The 21460-nt window shown below is 39.1% G+C and overlaps 1 protein-coding gene across 1 annotated transcript; it reads right to left on the bottom strand.

Annotated features, from left to right (window-relative positions):
* Positions 1-288: 288 nt before the first annotated feature.
* Positions 289-1466, bottom strand: LOC149164808 (expansin-A2-like). Its single transcript, XM_089430990.1, has 3 exons — positions 1276-1466; positions 803-1121; positions 289-673 (listed from the first exon to the last, which is right to left on the bottom strand). The coding sequence occupies exons 1-3, from the start codon at positions 1403-1405 to the stop codon at positions 370-372; spliced, it is 753 nt and encodes a 250-aa protein (XP_089287116.1). The 5' UTR covers positions 1406-1466; the 3' UTR covers positions 289-369.
* Between the last annotated feature and the right edge of the window lie 19994 nt (positions 1467-21460).

The raw sequence follows: 21460 nt of genomic DNA, 5'->3' as shown, positions 1-21460 counted from the left end.
CTATATATATGATTACGTAAAACTCTTTTCTTCAATTAATGAGTCCGAAGGCTATCAAAATCAATTCACTCAATCACCACATACATAGAGAGAACGCGCGAGTAGAAGCAATGAAAATCTCCAGTAATTGCCATCAACGATAACGATGAAAATATAAAAGCGCCCATTTACAGAATTTATGAGAAATATGTCACTGATACAATATATCACCGCGTCCAGTCAGCGCGGCAATATACAGTAAATGAATATCAATTCTATACAGCAGAAACAATTAGGGATGGGTGGCAATCCTGGTATCCTTGGTTCAACACGAGGAATACTGCCTACTGTACTCTCGGACAGGTTAGTTTTGGTGCAGAAGAAAATGGGTTAAAATTGCAGTGCTTCAAATGTCTGTCCAAACTGCCAATTTGCCGGAGCGACGTTATAGGAAGTGATGGTTCTCCCATCGCTGGTGGTGACCTGGAAAGAGAGAGTCTGCCCATTCAAGTAGGAGTTGCTCTGCCAATTCTGTCCCCAGTTGCGGGACATTGCTTGCCAACCAGTGTTGGAACCTTTGATGGAAACCGCCTCCACATCGCCTGCACCTCCTACGTTTGTAATCAGTACCAAATTGAAGTAGGAGTGCCCATTGATCGTGAATCGAACTCCACCTTTCCTCACGCATGATACTCTGCATACATAGAAAATAACCTTGCCAGTTAGGATTTCATCCCAATTAAAGTGAAGTTGGGAATAAATTTTCAGGAACGAAAAATAGGAATATAGTGTTCACAGACTAACTAGGGTAATAATTAATTACCTTCTGAACATGACTGGAACAATACCACTTCTGTATATGGCAATATGTTGAAAAGCAGGTTGAGCCATGTCGAAGTGTTGGAGAGGTGGATTGCACCATCCACCATTGTCGTTGGGAAGAGCAGAGTTAGGGGGACAGAGGTTAGTAGCAGTAATTGTCACAGTGCCCGGTAGACACCACTGAGGGTCGGACTCGTGGTTGCACTTAATTTCGTAGCAAGCTCCACAAGTAGCGCCATCGTTGAAAAGTGCCGTGCTCAGAGCTGCAGTGTTCGTTCCATAGCCTTGGCTATATAGGTTACCGTATCCGCACGCACCGCCTGTCAAATTAATTTCACCATCGATTTGCTTAGCTAACATATTGTATTAAATTGTGAATCTGATGCTGAAACTGCAAAGCTAATAGTTTTGAGCCCTTTTCTAAGCCCACCCAGACGTCCAGAGGACTGGAGTTTTGTGGAGGTATGAACTTACCCATTGTGCCCGACGCATCGCTGCCGCCATAAAACGTAGCATGTGCAGATTGCCAGCTACTATCTAGTGCATAAGTAGCACAAATTATGCACAAGAAACTGAACATCGTGGCCAGCGTTACAGGCGCCATTTTACAAAGAAATAAACTGTTGCTTCAGATAAGTAGATTTCACCTGAACTGATATCTAGTGTGAGAAGTGATGCCTGAATCGATAACTGAGATTTCCAAATATATATAGTGGGGACTCTGAAGGGGCTGAATACGATAAAAAAGTTCTTCCGCTAATGGCGGTACCCACCGCAACATGCGTGTTGGGTTTTTGGGTGGACGTACGGCACACGATCATTGCCAGCGATGGCGCGTTCTTATATACAATGGGCTGACCATCCTATAACCGACAAGGCGGGTGAGCTTATACTTTGGCAACAAATATCCTTATTCGTGTCCTCGCTGGCATTTAGGAATTATTTTTATAAATTATATATAAAATTTTAAATCGAAAAGAATATATATTTTTTTAGATGGTCGAAGAAATGTTATTAATTTTCATGTACGTATATAGGTTTGTTATTTTTTCAATGAAGTGGGGACTGGGGAGGCAAAGCAAAACATGGACGCCAACTGGATCAACTGTCCTCAACGCTGAATGATATGTCCTTGTTGTCTGTCGGAGAAGTGTATGTGGCATTTACAGGTGAGAACGTGGACCACGTGACAAGGATAACTGAGTTGAATTGGGCGAAATATAGTACTTCGAAAGATTTGCTAGAAAATTATGGCCTCCCAGATTGGTCAAAAGATTCCTTATAGTCCATTCACATTTCTAACGGATAAAAGTTAGCAACAGAAGTCACGCTTGGCTTTCTTTAGTTGTGGGTAAATTTTGAACTCTGATTTTAACGTGGCTATGTGACAAAACTATGGGCTCAATTTTGGAAGACTTTTGAAGTGATAAAAAAGTTGTGATGAACCTGTATGTATGAAGCGTACAAAGTTGAATTTCTACGTGGAAGTGTAAAGGCAGAATGATAAGGACGAATATACTACGTGGAAGTGTAAAGACAGTGATAAGGACGAATGTAAATTCAGTGTAAAGTGAAAGAACTTTTCGTGAGGGCCAGGTGTGCATGTCTAGGTGATTTTGAGGTTCCTTCCTACTTGTGATTAATTGTGTGTCTTGGAGGACTTGTATTTCTCAACAAAGTGGGTTGCATGTGGTGCCTAATATTCGAGTCCTATCGTAATGCCTTTGGAATTTAAAGGAACCTATTTGAAAAAAATTTGTTGATATTAATCTATAATACTTTGTATATTCTAGGGTGAAGTAGACTTCCTTAATTAGAGTTTATAGGTTTTATTAATCTCTTTATGAATGCAGGGTTTAATAGTGGCTACGAATTTCATTTTGAATATTCAAGTTGTAGATGCATATACATTGTCCATAGAAGCGCAAAAGAACCAAAACATAGAATATAGCAAGGAAGGCATGGATCCTATGGTTGGTATGGGATACTTTCATTTTGGTTATTTAAATTATAATTAGATATTTCTTACTTACATAAGAAGAGGAGCTCATCACTTCGTAAATAGGAACTTTTAATGGTCATAAACTCATAAAGATATCAAAATTGATGTTATATGAATAAACTAGAAATACCAAAGAATCGATGTACACTTCGAAGAAGAGCTCATCACTTCATAGATAGGCAATTTTAATGGTCATAAACTCACAAAGATATCAAAATTAATGTTATATTTTGAATAAATTAGAAATACCAAAGAATTGATGTACACGTCCAATCATCTCATGATTGCATTTTGGTGTTTTTTCTCTTATTCCATTGGTTGTTGTTTATCCTTAATTATTAACAGGACTTTACAATCTAAAATTCTCTTATGTTCCTCATTAAAAATATTTCAGTTCCTAGGATTGATAGAGACAGAAGTTTGTTTCAAAATACAATGCAAAAATTGTAGCCTTCGAAGCTTGTTTCATCAATATTTTAAATCATTTATAATACATAAAACTAAGAATTTGCATTAGGAATTAGAACTTAGAACCTATGTCCATAGCAAGTGCCACTAAATCGTAGTAATGTACATATTTAGTTCATTAGGCTATCAACCATGTCCATTTACCATGCATTCTATATGTAAAAGTTCCCATTATATAACAACTTGGGACTGCTAGCTTTCTTGTTATTCAGTTGTTTATGATCTTTAGCATTTGAAGTCTGACTTGACACACACTGAGAGAAATGTATTGAAATACAAATAAAGAGGGGGATATTACTTGATGCAAAGACGCTTATGCCATTAAAATTAAACTTACAAGCAATTTTTTTCAAGTTATCCTTTAAAAGAAGTTATTCGACCTTGTTCTTTTTTTAACACCGCTGGTCCTTGACACACTTAATCAATGCTACTTCAGTTTTCATTGGCCTGAATTTATCAGTTGAAACTATGATCTCATATAAATTCCTTTGCAGTTATTTGGTTATTGTGATTCATTCTTCTGCCATCCTTTCACCTCCATGATGTGTGCTCATTTTAATGTCATAAGTAGGAATGTTATCTAATGGATGAAAATAGAACTAACAAAATATTTATCATATAAAAGTATAAGATTATGATGAAATTCCCAATCAATTACCATCTTGGCAAAGGTGATCAGGTCTCTCCTTTTCATGTACCGACATTCTAATTAATGACATGACATGTGTTTCAGTGTCATCCAAACCCATTCAACTATCCTCAACAAGTATTTGTTATATGAAAAGCTTTGACAATAGTTTATAACAATCTTACAATATCCACCACTCCTAATCAACAATCTTGATGTCTTTTTTCTCACAAAGGCATACAAAGACAATTTTGAGAATGAAATGTCGAAAATTGCACTAGTCAATCAGAACAACCAATAAACTAGAAAAAATAGCCCAAATACAATAGAGAAAAAAAATATATATAAACCACCCTTATTTGTATTCATGTTGCTAATATATTAATAAATTAGATAAAAATTAATCACCTATCCAGTAACTCTAACTGATTAAGTCTTGTAAAACTTGATCTCTCATCCTATAACTATGCTAAAGAAGAAAAAAAAAAATCTCCCTAAACATTTAAAAAATCATGAATTAAAGATTTAAAAAAGGATTAATGATTCATCTGGGTGAACTAATGCTTACTCCATAAGAATGGTTTCAAGCAAAGGTTTCTGAACCTTTTGTTTTGGGTACATTTACCTCGTTAATAGTGTTGGTTTTGCTTAAATTTGATACTTTTAGATTGAATGTGGCACTTAATATTTGTATTTTTGTACCAATAAATACTTATGCATAACTGGTTACAAAGGTAATGAATAAAAACATAGATGAGAATACCAAATTTGAAAGTTGAAGTAGTTATTCGAGATTGCAGCCTTCACCACCAAATGTGCAGTTCGGAAAATGTTGAACCGATATTCGAAAACAAATATGCATGTTTCCTTTATTAAAATTTTAAATACACCACGTGTTGATTATAAATATTGGTTATTCAGTGAGCCACGGAGTAAGAAACGTGATTCAAGAAGATGATGAATCTTAATGGATATGAGGGCATCCGACTGTGGAAGTTAAGGTGGGCGGTGCAAAACAATGAAGGTTGTTATTTGGTACTATCATAAAAGTTGTCTATATTCATATTGCTAGCTTCTCTACACATTATGCACCATAAAAATTCTTCTTTGATCAACAACAAGTAATAGTGAAGTTAGAAAAAAAAATTAAAAATAAAATTTATTCATGTAATCTACAACATAAGTCTAAAAAAATTAATAAGATACATATATTTATAGTGTTATATCACCAAAAAGATATTTTACAATTAAAAATAGATCATAAATAATATACAAGTATATTATAGTCTTTATCTTAGTAGCTTAGAGAAGTGTTGTAGCCCAATAAATATAAATATAATGGTAAAAAAATGAGTGCAACCTACCTGGGTAACAATTAGATATGTTGAAATCTAGGAAGAAATTAGAAACATTTAGTGATACTAAACCTTTTACACAATGATAAAAGTAGACATCAGAATATTATTTGACATAATTTAAATATGAGAGCACAATATAGACATAAAATAAAATTGAGAAACCAAAATAAAATCTAGTTATAAAACAATGGATATTATTCCTATAATAAACTTACTATATCCAAAAAAAAAATGTTCAGATTTATTCATTAATTATAACATGAAAATAGGAGTCCATGCATCGCTAAATTCATCATATCCTCTTATCATTTTCCTTTCTATTTTTTAGAGAGGACTGTGCATATGCTCTAAAAAAGGAAGGCAAATGATAAAATGTTAGATAAGCAACAAAAAAAAAATATTTTCTTTAGAAAATAAAAGTTAAGGCTACTAGTTCAAACACGCCTTTGAAATTCGTTGTTTAGTTTAAATAATGCTTTAATTCCTTAATCGGGGTTTAATTATTGTGATGAACTATATTACCTTCCAAATAGTCAATAACACATGATTTTGGCGTATGGACGGAAGCAACAAAATGTCAAATCAGCACCAAATAACCACCGAGCACTTTTCAACGAACAAAATTGACATCGCCCGGATCAGCGGTGGAGGTAGCATTTCGGCCCCCCTTCAACTGTTTCCCATTAACACGACGGGGGTGGAGTGGGGGAGGGGTGTCCAAAAATTTATTTCAATGGCTGCCCCCTTTTTGCTATGTGTCACTCCCGTAGCATTTCAGGCCCCCAAAGCCCAAAGCAATAAACCAACTCACCACCCCCTTCAAATCCCGCTGACGGTTTCCTCTTTTCCAATAGTTGACCTCGATCTTGCACTATATCATCCACTTATTATCCCCTTCTCCATACGGAAGCCACCACTTCATAAATCTGTTATCTCTCACCCACTCACAAGATGCCACGTCATAAAGTCGTTGTGCCATATGCTCCTATCTTGCTGCCAGACTCATTTAACCTTTTTACACTCCCATTGGATAATTAATCCCACTCCGCTGTAATAAATTTCCTACAGTTAGATTTTAAACAGAAAATTAAGCCCAATTTTACTTATAAATAGCCCATGGCTCTACTCTTTACCACTTTTCTGCTTCCATCCAATCACCGAAAGCTTTATTTGCTCTGTGTATATTTTCGCCTATCATCCGTCTTTCATTTAAATTAGTTTCCAAGCCCTACTCCCCTGTAGCAAGATGGCTCCCAAAATTAAAACAAAGAAAATGGTTGAAGAAGGGAATCCATCTTCAACCTTTCTTGACTTGGATCACCTTCCCCTTGTAGACTCCCTGTTCAAAGTCGCGGATTGTGAATGCGAATTCTATTTCCACGAATTGCATTTGTGGCTAAAGCAGAAATATACAAATAAAGAATATCCCATTCATTTTTGGGAAGCACTTTTTCCCTTGTTCTCCTTTCCAAAAAATCATCATTTCCCTGAATTGATCACTTTGTGTCAAGCCAGGTATGATCCTGTGCAAAAAATGACAATGAATCAGGATGGAAAAATCTTGATCACCATTACTTCTCAGAGTATAAACCAAATGCTAATGATACCTTCATCTGGCTCCCTCAGTTATTTCTCACCAGCAGCTCTCATGGACCTTTACAATAAACTCACCTTCCCACAGAGAGACCGTGTTTTTGAACTTTTTCTACTAGAAGAAGTTGAATTACCCAAGAGAAATCCACCTTATTCATCTTCTATGTTCCCTGAAGCCATTAGAAATATCATCTCCCTGCTATCATACCTCCTAGGCTATGAAAATGATCAACTTGTTGATTAATCCATCCTTGGATTATTTTCCATTTTCAGTAAGGAATATCAACCCGCTTTCATGTATAATTATAGCTAGTTCTTGGCTGATAATATACATGCGATTTATGAATTTACCACACAAGGAGTGTTTAGATATAGCTCAGTCATAATCCATTTGATTTTGTTTGAGCAGGGAGATTCATTGCACATTCAGCTTAACAGGTAAGATGAGCAAGCAGTGAATCAATTAGTGATTCACTGGATAGAGTTAGTTAAAGCAACATCATCAAAGTTTACATTCTCTCAGTTTATAGATTATTTTGTACATATAGTTCTTCAGTTACTCAAAAGCCAGGCAGAGCCCAGAATTGCAGAAGGAATTAAGAAAACATTGCACCTATCTGAACAGGCCAAGACTGGTAACTTGTATCTGTACCGTAACTACACTTAAATTAGGATAAATGTCAGTGAGTTAGCTCTAAAGACTGCCTAAGTATGTGCCAATGAGGATATTCTCACTGGAATACATCAGACAGATGATAAATATGGATGAGGTACATTTAGTCTTATGTAAGAAAAGTCACAGTTAAAACTCAAAGCTAAGGTAGGGACATTCATCTGTAACACTAAGCCTGCGGGTATAGAGGCAGACAAATTATTGAAGAACACGATATTCAGCCAAGCTTCACCTTGTCTTATGATCCTTTTGGGATCATTTCAACGCTGAGAGTTCGGTTGAAGGCAACACCTTACAACCATACTCCCAGGCCAGAATTGGAGACGTTTATGAACTAGGAGCAGTGGTCTGAAGGGACTCTCTTAGAAGAATATGAACATGTTATAATCAATCCATAGGAAAATACTCTAGTCACTCGGAGTACTTAACAGAAAAGAGCCAGAGAGGAAAATCAGTCAGCTACATAATTAATTAAAGAGTATTCTATACTACAAAAGAAATTGAACACCCGATTGTCAAGATCATCAGGGAGCAAGACACCATAAATAATTGTTGTTGGAGATTTAGAAAATATTTCATTAGCAAGGACCACTGATCCCAAACCTCCTTCTACTAATTCAACTCCTTCCTCAGCTAAACCTATGGAGATTATTCAGTCAACTGAGATCATCTCAGCAAAAGATACTAATATCTTCTCAACATTTATGGAAATTAAACAAAAGAATGAAAATCTTAAGTCGCAAATGTATAGTCAGTTTTGGAAAGAGACATCCACCTTTCAACCAACACTTCTCTCCACCTTTGACAGTGAAATATGAACGATGCAAATGGCATTTTTGCAAGCTCAAATTCCATTCCCCAAATCCACAACAGATACAAGAAGACCATATTTTCATTTGATGTAAACCAAATACATCCTATTGATCAAATGGATTTTCATAGGCAATCAGGCGAAATGTTAATTTCAACAATGACTACAACTTCCATGTCTCTTTCCAAGCTCAAAACTACCTTGTCAAATGTGCAGTCACAGCTTAAGATTAAAAATTTATCATCTTTAGCTAAAGATAAAAAATTAAAGTCTTTAGAAGATATTATTGTTAAAATTGGATATGATCCCCAAAACTGTAAAGAAATTGAAGAAATACTCAAGAAGAAGAATATAGAGATAAGAACTTTGAAGAAATAGTTGAAACTACCTTCAACTAAGGATACACAAACCAAAGAGATGGCAGAAAATGAATAGCACAGGGAGGACATGTTAAAGCTCATTATTGAGAAAAACATACATATCAAGAGAATGGAAGAGAAAATAGAACAAATTCTCAAGGAAAAGGAGTGATCTGAAAATGGGGCACTAAAGGCTTCTTGCCAAGCTTACAAGAACCTCTCCCACTTCTAAAGCTTAAATATTTCGAAGACCTTATGATTAACCAATTGCAAAATTAAAAGTGCTTGAAAATAGGTGTATGCTCGTGTTTGTTATTAACTGATCATGTGCCTTAAATTCATTTGCTTAAACTGATATAAAATACATATAACAATAAACAGACCAGCAAGTAAGCAAACAGATAAGACAACAATATAATTAGGAGTTCACCCAAAACTCTTGGGCTACGTCTCTGTGAAGTCTAGTCAACTCAACTAGGCTCTCTGGGATTATGGCTGAAATCTTTTACAAGCTCCACTCTCAACTCCATAGATTTATAAACATGACTCTATGGGTATAGAATGCCATCTTATCCCGCTGGCTATCCTCACTCTACAGACAGATCTAGGCTTCTCTGGACTTGACTCCTTCAATTAGTGCTCTGAGCGATCTTGCTCTAGCTTGCACCAAATCCCTCAGAAGTTGCTTAACTATCTCTGAAATGCCTTCTTCCATCTTCAACACACTCTAGACTCCAGTAACAGCTTGATCATTTTGACCTTGTTTTGCAGCTTCACTACGGCATCTCGGCTCTTAGAAGTCTACTTTGAGCTCTGTGGCTTTGAGGCTCTACCTCTAGCCTATGGTGGCTATGCCTCTGTCAAGCACTCTAGCTCTGCAGCTCTGGTGCTTTCACTCTCAGCTCTAGCTCTGGCTCTTGGCTCTAGCTCTGGCTCTCACGAGCTTCTCTCATCCTCTATGTGCATCAATGGATCGCTCAACCTCCAAGCACCCCTTAGCAACCTTCCAACGACCTTCAGCAACAACTTGCTACTATCAATTGAGCTCTCTGTCAACTGTCGTCTGTTAATCATGCTCTATGTGCTTTTGTGAGGAATCCTCTGACTTTGCGGCTCCCCTAGTCATTCCTCTCTCTCTCCTCATGACGAATCATTCCCTTGGGACCCTTCAGCTCTTCAACTAGCCCTCTCGCTCACCAGCTCTGTGGCTCTGTGTCTAGCCATCTGGCTCTGTGGCTCTATGGCTCTCTGCGTGTAATGCATTCCTACATCATTGTTACAAATGCCAGCTTAGAGTGTGGCAAGGAGAATGGGACAGTTACAAAGGAAATACACAGGTGGCCTCTTTCTAGGAAAATATTCGCGAAAAAATGATATTTCCAATACATAGAGAATATACATGGAAATACACTATCAGGCGCAAAATCCGAACTTCAAATTCTATAAAATCACCCCTATAAACCCTATCGGGTCTACCTTTCATCAGCATATCACAATCGCATAGGCGGGAGGTCTAAAAACCTCAATACATGGGAATACACAGAAATCTTGAATTCCCGATTTTCAAAATTTGTGAAATCAGGTCTATAAACCCATCGAGTTCAGCCCTTATCGACATATCGCTATCATAATCGCATTGGCCCTGGCATCACGGATCGTTGATCGCCGATCGCTGATCAAATCTGGACCATTGATCTGCTCCTCGATCTGACAGTCGACATCGCACATTGCATGTCACTATCGCAATGGCCCTAGGGTCTTTCCATATGCCATGGACCACACCGATGCCGATCTACCGATCCGCCGATCATCGATAGCTCCGATCATCACTGTCGTCTCTAATTACAAATTGCAATTGGCATATCACAGTGCCTGGGGTCCCAACATCGCATGCAGCCTACCTCTGATTGCGATAAGTCAGCGATTGTTGATTGAGGTCTTTCCGCCCTTGTGTTAAGTCCTTGCCTTTGGCACATTTGCGATGCAATTTTCCTTTATAAGGCCTTAAGCCCATTTTTGGCAAAATTTTCCTCCTTTTCAAAGGACCATGGCAAACTTCTTTCTGCGATAGCTTCTTCATCCGAAGTCCATTTTATCCCATTCAAATTGCAATAGATTTAGAATGAAAATATCTACGCAATGGGACTATTTCCAGGAGTAGTGCTAGACTTTCATTTTCCTCTGTGAGGAACACTTTAGACTTAAAAGTCTATCCAAGATCCATTTTGGATCATGCCTTCCCACTAAAAGAACTTTTGGTCTCCAAAAGACTGATATACTGATCTGAGCCATAAATGAGAGTAACATCACCCTCTTCTTCCAGCCTCTGCATAGTCCCTCTAAACCAAAGTCTTTGACCTCTTTCCTTCCTGGATGTGCTGGTCCTCCTGGGGAAGAATTACTTTCCTCCTTGACTTCATGCAGAACTCCTGCTGAGATGGTCACAATAGGTAGTTTGAACTTCTCTACCTTGATCATTGATGCAAGGTAACTCAAACAAATGTGAATTTCATTTGCTTAACAAAATTTTCATCTGTACCTGTTTGACAAGTTGTCAACAACAACTATTAACAACAATAGAAATACAAACAACAACTAGATGGCCTAAAACTCGTGCTTCAACAAAATAGATAGATATCACATCTTTTGAACACCTCCATGTCTTACATCTGCATAGAAATGATGGACTAGATACCAAGCCTACAAACCATGCCTTTAAAACAAATGAACCTTCAAGTCAAGCATGTAGAAAATATCTTAAGGATTCTTTTCAAAAGGTGAAAAACTTCATCATTATCTCCATCTTGGAGACCAAATCAAATTTTCTCAAGTCAATATTGCATTACATGCATGCCAAAGCAATCAACCCGGCAAGTTAATTACACATACATGTTCAAATACAAGGAAATCATCAACATCCCTGTGTTCATGCATCTCAGGCTTATGCATGCATTTCATCCTTCAACTTTCGCTTAAGCACACTGTACTTCCAAATCTAAAATGAACATAATGTTGCAGCAATAAAGTGAGTCTCCTACTCAACTTTTCCATTCACCTTCTTGGTAAAATCCCGCAACTTGCATTCCATTAACAAAGAAATGAAAATAATGCATCAATAGAAATGCAATCTTAATTGGATAAGAACTCTAACCATTTCTTACCAATCCATTTCAAAGGTCTTTCCTTTGTCTACACATCAACATCAACATGTGAATCATCCTGAAACACATCATCCATGGAAACTTCCTTTCCATTTTTGCCATCTTCTCTTTCCACTTTCTTCAGCTTTTGTGGAAGCATTGTTGGATTTAGAGTCCAACATCTTTCAGCAAGATGCCCTTGCTTATGGCAGTAAGTGCAACACATGTGCATCCTCTTGACAGCATGATTTCCCTTGTCCAATGGACCTTTGGCTTTTTGCTTCTATTCCTTCAAAAGTTTCCTGCATGTAGCTATCCTCTACCAAAATCTACAAACATTATGGTTATCCAAACCACAAAAGGAACATGCAATTCTTTTCCCATATCTATGTGGAAATTTACCATGTTGAACATAATCAAAATGAATATGGTTAAAACTAGATTTATACCTTTCTCTTTCACCTTTATTGCCTTCATGAGGAGGTGAAGTGAGTGAAGAAGTAGCTCCCTTTGGGACATCATCAATCTCTTCAAGGCTATCAGAGTTTCCACAACTCTCTGGTTCAAGTGCATGCTTATGAACACCTGCATCTTGCAAATTATGTTTCAAGCTATTGCATTCTCCACGAATACAATCTTTATACTCTTGAGGTAGAAGACCTGAAATGAAACTCCTTCTTGGAACTGTTTCAATGGCCTTCATGGCAGCTTTGGAACTTCCTCCATAAGACTGTCCATAGCCAAGACCCAAATACTTAGGCCTTTCATCAACCATTATTAGCTCAAGAATACCTTGTGCATGTTTACCCAAGCCTTTTCCTTAATAGCCCATCTTGGACATTAGCTTGGAACCTATGCCTCTTGAATGCTTTTCAAAAGAACCAATACAAGCATTCTTAGAAGAATTTGAAGACAAACAGGAACTTTTTACCTCTTCTTCAAGCTGATACTTGACTAAGGCTTCTTTGGCAATAAAGAGCTTTGTCTCTAACTCATGCATCCTTTTCAAGTTCATATTTGTAATATGAAGTTGCCTCCCCCTTTCCTGCAATTTGTCAAAAAGCAACTGCTTCTGTTCCTCCATAGAATTCAACTGAACTCTAACTATGTTGCTCTTCCTTCCATCCTCATACATTTCCCTCACCTTGTTCATCATGATGAAGAAGTCTTACTTCATGTCTCCATCAAGGATCTTGTGATGAAGGAGGAATTTGAGGACTCACTTGCAAAAGTTGTCATTATCAAAATGAACAAAAGAACTTTAAACAAGATTAAACAAGAGATTATTCAAGCAACCTTTTGCAACAAACCTCTTGTGCTTCAAGGATTGCCCTGAGGTCCTTTCGGACAAGAAGAATGCCTTCAACCCTTCTTCCTTCTTGTCCTCTCCTGGACTGAACTATCAATAGCTTTCCCTTCAACTCTATAAACTCACACAATTGTCAGTTTACAAAAAGCATACAATCAATCAGAAAATCAATCCTTGACTACCCAAACACCTTTCAGACAAGTAATCTTTTGCTCTGTCAATCAAGAATTCTGATCTGATACCACTTGCTCTAGTATAACCATCATTGATATCACCTTCTTGAAGGTGGGGTTAACCAATCTTAGGATCTGATACCACCTGATCTGAAAATGGGGCACTAAAGGCTTCTTATCAAGCTCACAAGAACCTCTCACACTTCCAAAGATTAAATGTTTCCAAGACCTTATGATTAACCAATTGCAAAATTAAAAGTGCTTGAAAATAGGTGTATGACTGTGTTTGTTTTTAACTGATCATGTGCCTTAAATTCATTTTCTTAAACTAATATAAAATGCATATAACAGTAAATAGAGCAGCAAGTAAGTAAACACATAAGACAACAATATAATTAGGATTTCACCCAAAACTCTTGGGCTACGTCTCCATGACCTCTAGTCAACTCAACTAGGTTCTCTGGGATTATGGATAAAGTATTTTAAAAGATCCACACTCAACTCCATAGATTTACAAACATGACTCTATGGGTTTAGAATGCCATCTTATCCTGCTGGCTATCCTCACTCTACAGACAGATCTAGGCTTCTCTAGACTTGAGTCCTTCAATCAGCACTCTAAGCGATCTTGCTCTAGCTTGCACCAACTCCCTCAGAATTCTCTTAGCTGTCTCTGGAATACCTTCTTTTGCCATCAGCACACTCTAGACGCCAACAATAGCTTGATTATTTTGACCCTTTTTTGTTTTCCAACTTCACTACAACATCTCGGCTCTTAGAAGTCTGCTTTGAGCTCTGTGGCTTTGAGGCTCTGCCTCCAACCTTTGGTGGCTATGCCTTTATCAAGCACTCTCGCTCAGTGACTCTGGTGCTCTCACTCTCGACTCTGGCTCTAGCTCTTGGATTTGGCTCTGGCTCTCATGAGATTCTCTTGGCCTCTACTTGCATCAATGGATCGCTCGACCTCTAAGCCTCCCTTAGCAACCTTCTAGCAACCTTCAGCAATAACTCGCTATTGTCAATTGAGCTCTCTATCAAGTGCCCTTTGTTAATCATGCTCTCTCTGTTTTTGTGAGGAATCCTCCGACTCTGCAACTCCCCCATGTTGTGGGGAAAAATGCCTATGCAGGACGATCCTATCCACCTAAGGTGTGACAGTGCCTTAGCAACAAACAGAAACAACTATTCTAGTATTCTTCCTTTATGAATTAAGAATGAAGAGAGATGGATGGACTAACCGGTGTCTTCTGTTTGTCCCTTGATCCGGTTTCTATTCTCTTTGAGAGTTCCCAGCTACTTGCCTTCTCGCTCGCCCAGCTTCAACAGGTCCCTGCAAGATCACAAGAAGAGAACACTACACAAAGACATAGATTCATATTCATAACTAGTTCAGGATTAGAAATAAACTAAACATACTAATGCAATCATACATCAAAGATACATAAGTATATAGGAGAAACCAAGATAGCTTTATTGATGAATAACAAGGTTCAGGAGGAGATACAACCAAGAGAGTTCCAATCCAGCATCTCCTTCCCAGCAAATGAAATTCCTATCTTCACCTCCCTTCAAAGCATTAAGCACCCAATGATTCCAGTCTCAAACCAACAAAATTCTTTGCAATAACAAAATTCCAGCCTCCAACCTCCGGATCTCTGGGATGAGAGATCTATATATAGATATTTGTAGAGGTGTGAGTCAGCTCTGGGTTTTTGATTAGTGTCTTCTCTCTGATAGTTCTTGATGCCACTTGGAGATCTCATTGATCTCTTACTCATCCTTGGGCGATTTTGAGAGGCAAGTGTCCCATGAGAAGTTTCTAGAAGATTCCATGATCATCCACCTCGCAAACTGTCTCCGCCACTTGTCTTTTCCCGATCAGCGCACCCTCACAGTGTATTTAGGTGCACTGATCCACTGATCAACGCACTTCCCGTGTGTACAAGGTGCACTGAAATGCAATTCCCATGTGTACAAGGTGCGCTGATCCAGTTTTGACCAATTTTGAGTAGTTTCTGGTGGAGAACTTCTGGGAGAAGCTGTAATTTGTTGACCTTGTTCCTTTAGGAGTTGTAACAACACTTTTAAGGACTTAGGAGCCTTTAGTTTATGGACATTTCATGCTTGGAGCTGTAAGGCACAAAAATGTCTATAACAATTGCCCCCTAAAGTATGAGGCCGTTTATCGGGTGAAATGCTTTATTAGGAGGATCCGAAGTTCTTTCAATGCTGGGAGGAGACCTGTAATAAGATACAATACCATACATTATTTTTCATACTGCTTTCATGATCTAGCTGAGGTGGGCATTCCCATGCTCAGCTTTATAAATTAATTTTTCTGTAAATAGAACAGACAATCGTCTGATGGTAGAATGATGATTTTGATGAAATCATCATCCTTTTGGTAGGATGATTATCTGCTGTAATGCTGTACATGTCAAAGTATTTATTTTTCTTGAATATATATCGCAGCCCGGATGGATGAAACTAGATCCGGGGTCTTCAATCTCGTCCGATCTTCACTCTAAGTACAAGTCGATCCATGTGAGAAATGTTCTGAAGTCGAACATGGAAAGACATCGCTTGATTACCAGTCAATGTTGCAAACTGTTAACAAGCGCGAGAGGAATCACTGATAATGACAATGACCCTGAAGGTATAGCAATACAATTCACGTGGTGTGAATAAAGGACTTGGCGTCGAACACCACGCAAAATCTTTCGGTCGAAGGTCATTGATGTATACCTGTCGCCGGAAGTGAGAAACTTGCCATTGAGGCATGCAAGCTTCAAATTACTGAAGGGGGTGTTCCTAGATCAACTTCTTGGATAATGAGCGGATGTCGACAAGAAGCGATCCGTCAAAGGAGGGCCTTAATGTATCCCACATCAGTGACACAGAACGAAGCAAATGATTTTGATGGAGGTGAAAACGATCTGATGATATATGGTTCAGGGTGGCGGTCATGAAAGAATGAAGGATAATGTATGGTAGTGGATGGGACACGGTTGACTTCTCTAGATGACTTCTCTTGAACATATCGGTGACACTTATGTGATGGATTGGTAGCATTTACCCCAAAGGTGGATGGTATGGCGAGACCATGGCGATGTGACCGGTGAATGAAACAACCCAACCCGACTCAGGCACGGAGTGGAAGTGTCATGTTCAAGAGCGACTTGCTACCAATAAAAGTTCTTTGAGTTTCTTCCCAATTTTTCCCCAGTCATTGCTGACCAGTACCTCTTTATTTTTGTCAAGCTTGAGGAGGATAGCATATGCTTGTTCTATAATTTTCCCTTCGGGCAAACCCATCGCTATGTTTTAACGAGCCTAGCGATAGTGAAACTCGTTCTCGTCTAAAGACAAGTTTGTCGCTATTAATGTTTTTTAACGAGTCTAACGACAAAGATAACTCGGTCCTTTTCATTTTTAGAGAGTCTGAAAAGGTACGTAAAGATAACTCCAAAGTTCCTTTTTCGTCATCTAATCCCTTAAGTCCGAAAAAGTATAAAACAATACAGAAGGGATGGATTTTCGATAGTTTTAACGAGCCGAACAAAACAAGCGCTTGACCTTTTTGTGCAATAATCCCTTAGGTCCAAAAAGATTAAAATCTAGAGGAGGGATAGCACTTCCGGTCGCTTTAACGAGCTGGAAGGCCAAAACTCGGCAATCTTTTCATATTTTACGAGTCAGATGAAAAGAGCTTAAAGAGACTCGTCTTTTGAGGAACGAGTGATAGGCGGGTTAGCAGCTGATTCCAGGTAAGGCTTGGAATTTTCCAATCACGGCAGTGTCACAAGGATGGCTAGTGAAATCACTCTTCGCAGTTGTTCCTCAAAATGGGTAAATGATCAAATGGAGGTGAATGATCGGCCAATGGAAAAGTGGAGGTGATGGTGCAAACACGACCAAGGCTTTAATGGCTGATAATTTACGTTCGTAGTGGTTATTTACCGGGTAGTTCATTTTTTAACGAGCTTAAATGCAGATTGAAACACTTGCTCGATCTTATGTTTATTTTTTAACGAGCATGAACTATGTGCTAAAACTGCTTGATCTTATGTTTATTTTTTAACGAGCATGAACTATGTGCTAAAACTGCTCGATGATAAGTTTGCATGCCCCCAGCATAATAACGCAAATCGAGGTGCATGCCCCCCAAGCTTCATTGCATTCAACTCGGTGGTTGGAATGAAGGTTTACCTTTGAGATTTGAAAGGGGATTTGTTTCATTTTTTAATGAGGTTGACATAGTAAAAGAACTATCCTCATGACTCCTTGTTTCATTTTTTAACGAGGTTGACACGAGATAAGAACCGTCCTCGGAGTCCAAATCCATTAGATATAGAAGGTTTCATATTCCACTGTGGCCACTTCCGCCAGATTACTCGGAGGCGGTAGGGAAAAAGTACCCATTAAGGCAGGGTCTTTTAGGAGACCTACTCCGATATTTTGGAGCGAATGATTGCTTCCATGGATCATTGGAATGCTTCCAGTAACTTGAGAACCATTGGGGAGAAATGTTTGTTGGTCGACGATTGTAATTCCTCCTTGAAAGGGAAATGCAATATTTCTAAAATAGGTCGACACAACAGCTGCCATGGCATATATCCATGGTCGTCCCAGTAGGATGTTGTAATCAAGATTCCCATCGATGACTTCAGCATCTATTTCTACTGTTTTGCCCCCTAGTTCAACTTTCAAGTTATTTAGGATACCGTACGGGGTGTATTTCCTTCCGTCGAATGGTTTTCATGTTGTCGCAGATCGCGACAAGGTTGGAGATCCTAAAGTTTTCCAGCAACTCATCGACATAATACATGTAGATGCCCCCTCATCAATAATCGTTCGGTGAACAGTTTTGTTGAGGGCTTTCACTTGAACAAGGAAAGCTAATTGAGCTGGTAACTGAGGATCGTACCCTTTGTGGTCAAAGGATACAAGATTGGAATCCATTGGGTCAACCCCACCTATTGCTGATAATAAAGCTTGCTCTTGGGAGAGGTAATTTTGCGGTACCTCAAGTGTTGACATAGTGGACGGCGATTGGGCCAGGTCCTCTATTATATTATAATTCTGTGCTATTTTTGCACGAGGATTAACTGTCGATTTGTGCACTACTCCCTTTGGCGACTTTATCATTTGTTCAGGAATGATGGGTGGCACAACTTTGGTCAAAGTTGTTGTCGAACTACTAGGTTGTTCATTAGTCTTGTTATTCGACACCTGTGGATTCCGTAATCTTTATTCCTTGCCAAAGCATCATTTTGCTGCTTTGAGATAGACAACATAAGCACTTGGGATCGGGAAGCATTTTGATTAGCAACCAGTTTGGTTCCCGGGCTTGGAAACGGATCAGTCAATACTGCTGAGGTTTTTGAACTCTTAAAGAGTTTCTTAACTTCAGCTATATGTGGACAATCTCTCGTCCAATGATCCTCATCGCATATATGACACCCCGCAGGGGGTTTCCTTTTTCTTCCTTTCTTTTTCTTCTTGCCCCCTGGTTGCTTCAGTTGTTTGCCCTTGTCGGTCGACACAACATTTACTTCCGAGGCAAGAAGTTCCTCATTTGCATTTTGATCTGAAATCTTACGAGCCTTCTTGGATGTGGCCTTTGTCGATTTCGCGTTTGTCGTGCCAATCACACCATCGCCGGCATGAGAGTCATTGTTTGATTTAGGAGGAGGAGGAATTGAGAATTCCGGTCTAGGGGCGTCAGGTATTTTTTCGTAGAGCGTGCCAGACTGAGTATAGACCAAGTCCAGATATTGCGCACGAGCGATAACTTGCTCTTCCGTTACGACTCCCCCCTTTGCCACATCTTCCGTGATGGCAGGAAGTAATGACTTGATAAACCATTCAGCTAATAGCTGATCGGGAACGTACGTTTTTACCATCCTACGACGACGTCGCCACTCATGTATATGATCAGATATGTGAGTGGCCGTTGTCTGTTTGAAGTTGGTAAGAAGTTCGGTTCCCGTTTCGTACCTTATCGGTAATTGAAAATGGGTTAAAAAGGTTGTGGCTAGGGTACTGAAGTTGTCGAATGAAGCTCTAGGCAATTCGATATACCATTTTGCTGCCGGACTAGTTAACGTCCTCTGAAAAAGGCGAAGCCTAATCGAATCATCATTTAGGGTGTTTGATGAACACCACAGATGAAAGGTCATCACATGATTCGACAGATCTTCACCCGGATTTCCATTAAATTTAGGAATATCTGACGGAAGTTTATGCGGAATCGCTGGCCACCAAGGGGCATAAGCAATTGGATCATTCGTAAGCCGGTTTAGATCTGGTAATTCTAGAGTTGCTACAAAGGGCAACTGTTGATTCAGGTTAGGCGAAGCATACCCAGGATAAGATGGAATCGCCTGAGCAGTGGGTCTTTGCATACCAGCATAATGTATTTGATGCTGGCAACTTTGACAAGGTTGATGGGCATAACCATTATAATATGGTTGTTGGTAACCGCTTTTTAAATGCGATTGCCCATTACTTACAAAGACTTGTTGCTCAGGTCCTCGATATGATTGCTGGAATGGGGGTTGATGAGTTTGAACCAGCTCTGGTTGTTGGACCATTTGTTGTTGTCCAATACTGGATGATTGACCAAGATGAGGAGTCATAGTACTTGTTTGAGCCTGAGTCGCTCCAGATAAGGAGGCACTAACCAGAGGTTGTGATTGAGTTGTCGAGACAAGAGGCTGTTGTATGGAAACCTGAGAAACTTGGGGTTGACATACAACAGGTAGCGCTTGTACTTGCGATGCAATCACCATACCAGGTATAGTGGCAGCATTCGACATAGGGTGGACTGGTTGCATTGAATATGCAACCCTTGGTTGCTGAGGCAGTATCAGTACCCATCCACTGGATGTAATTCCAGTTTGACCTGAACTTTGTTGTAAACTCCCATATGGTTGTTCTCCGGGGGGGAACAATGAAAAGGCATACTGCCCTCCATATGGTGGCAATCCAGTACTTAAAGGGTAGATTGGCCTTTGAAGACACATTGGATCAATTTGTTGAGTTTCAACATAAGAAATACCAGATGATAATCCGGATGAAGAAATAGGAACTAACCATGTCGTCGAAACAGTCTCTGATTGGACTCCAGCTTGTTGACAATTTGCCGGGACAGATGGTATACCAGTGAACATCGTTGGAGTAGCAGCAGGAGGCTCTCCCGCTGCTATGTCAGATGACACAGTCCTGGATGTCGACGGTTGTTCAGACATATTTAGTCTATCCAAAAGATTTCCTAGCGATTCTACAAGAACTTTGTGATGAAGGTAGACTAACTTCGAAGATCAACGAGGGAAAGGTGATGATTATTCCGTTTAAAATAAATTTTAACGACGCTTTAGACACAACTTGCTTTTTCAATTTTAAAGAGTCGAGAAAAAGCTAAAGTTGACTCTAGTCTCCTTCTATGTTTTAACGAGCCCGAAGTGGCAAATTCTCGGATGGACTTTTTCCATTATAGAGTCTGAAAAAGGCCAAAAGGAACTGCTCTGGAGTTCTAGGTAGAGGGTGTGCCAAACTTTTCGCAAAACCGCAGAACACTTTAAGGTACGGGCGGTCAACCTTCTTGAATGCTGTGTTCAGTGCATTGCGATTAGTAGGGAGGCTGACACGGCTTCCTAAGGATAAAGGTTTTATGCCTATAGGGGTCTCCCAATATATACTCGACGGTACGTGGGAGCACAATCCATACTGGCGCTATCGTCCCTGAGGAGGAAATCACCCACCATCAGCGAGATCGACAGTCACCAGGCTTTACGACGCCGGAACACGTCTCTAGCCTAGACCTCTATGTTGTGCGTTAAGTTACAAAGCGTTGTTAAGTTCATTCAATTTATTTTAGGTTGATATTTTTAGAAGTTTGCCTTTTTGTATCACCACGAGATGTATGATACAATTCCTAAATGCAGTCTAAAGATGATAAGCAAGCTTTTATATCTTTTCAACAATGAAAATCCTAGCCAGGGAAAATTTTAAGAACCCCCACTAAATTTATAAATATAATAAATGGGCGAATCTCCATGTTATATAGGAAAAATGGAAGGCGATTTTATCAATAATATAATATGTATATATAATTTTTTGGTGAATCTCTCACCAGGCATG

Source organism: Pinus tabuliformis, chromosome 5_1, assembly GCF_031772625.1.
Source record: "Pinus tabuliformis cultivar Carrire ecotype Pingquan chromosome 5_1, CPIR1, whole genome shotgun sequence".
Taxonomy (NCBI): Eukaryota; Viridiplantae; Streptophyta; class Pinopsida; order Pinales; family Pinaceae; genus Pinus; species Pinus tabuliformis.
The sequence above is the reverse complement of the archived record's forward strand: the minus strand, read 5'-3'. Positions and strand labels throughout refer to the sequence as shown.

What these genes read in the sequence shown, in the direction of transcription:
- LOC149164808 (XM_089430990.1), bottom strand. Translation starts at nt 1,405, where the DNA reads ATGGCGCCTGTAACGCTGGCCACGATGTTCAGTTTCTTGTGCATAATT. An exon ending in CGATGCGTCGGGCACAATGG is followed by an intron (nt 1,122 to 1,275) that starts GTAAGTTCATAC and finishes TTAATTTGACAG; the next exon opens with GCGGTGCGTGCGGATACGGT. An exon ending in GTTCCAGTCATGTTCAGAAG is followed by an intron (nt 674 to 802) that starts GTAATTAATTAT and finishes CTATGTATGCAG; the next exon opens with AGTATCATGCGTGAGGAAAG.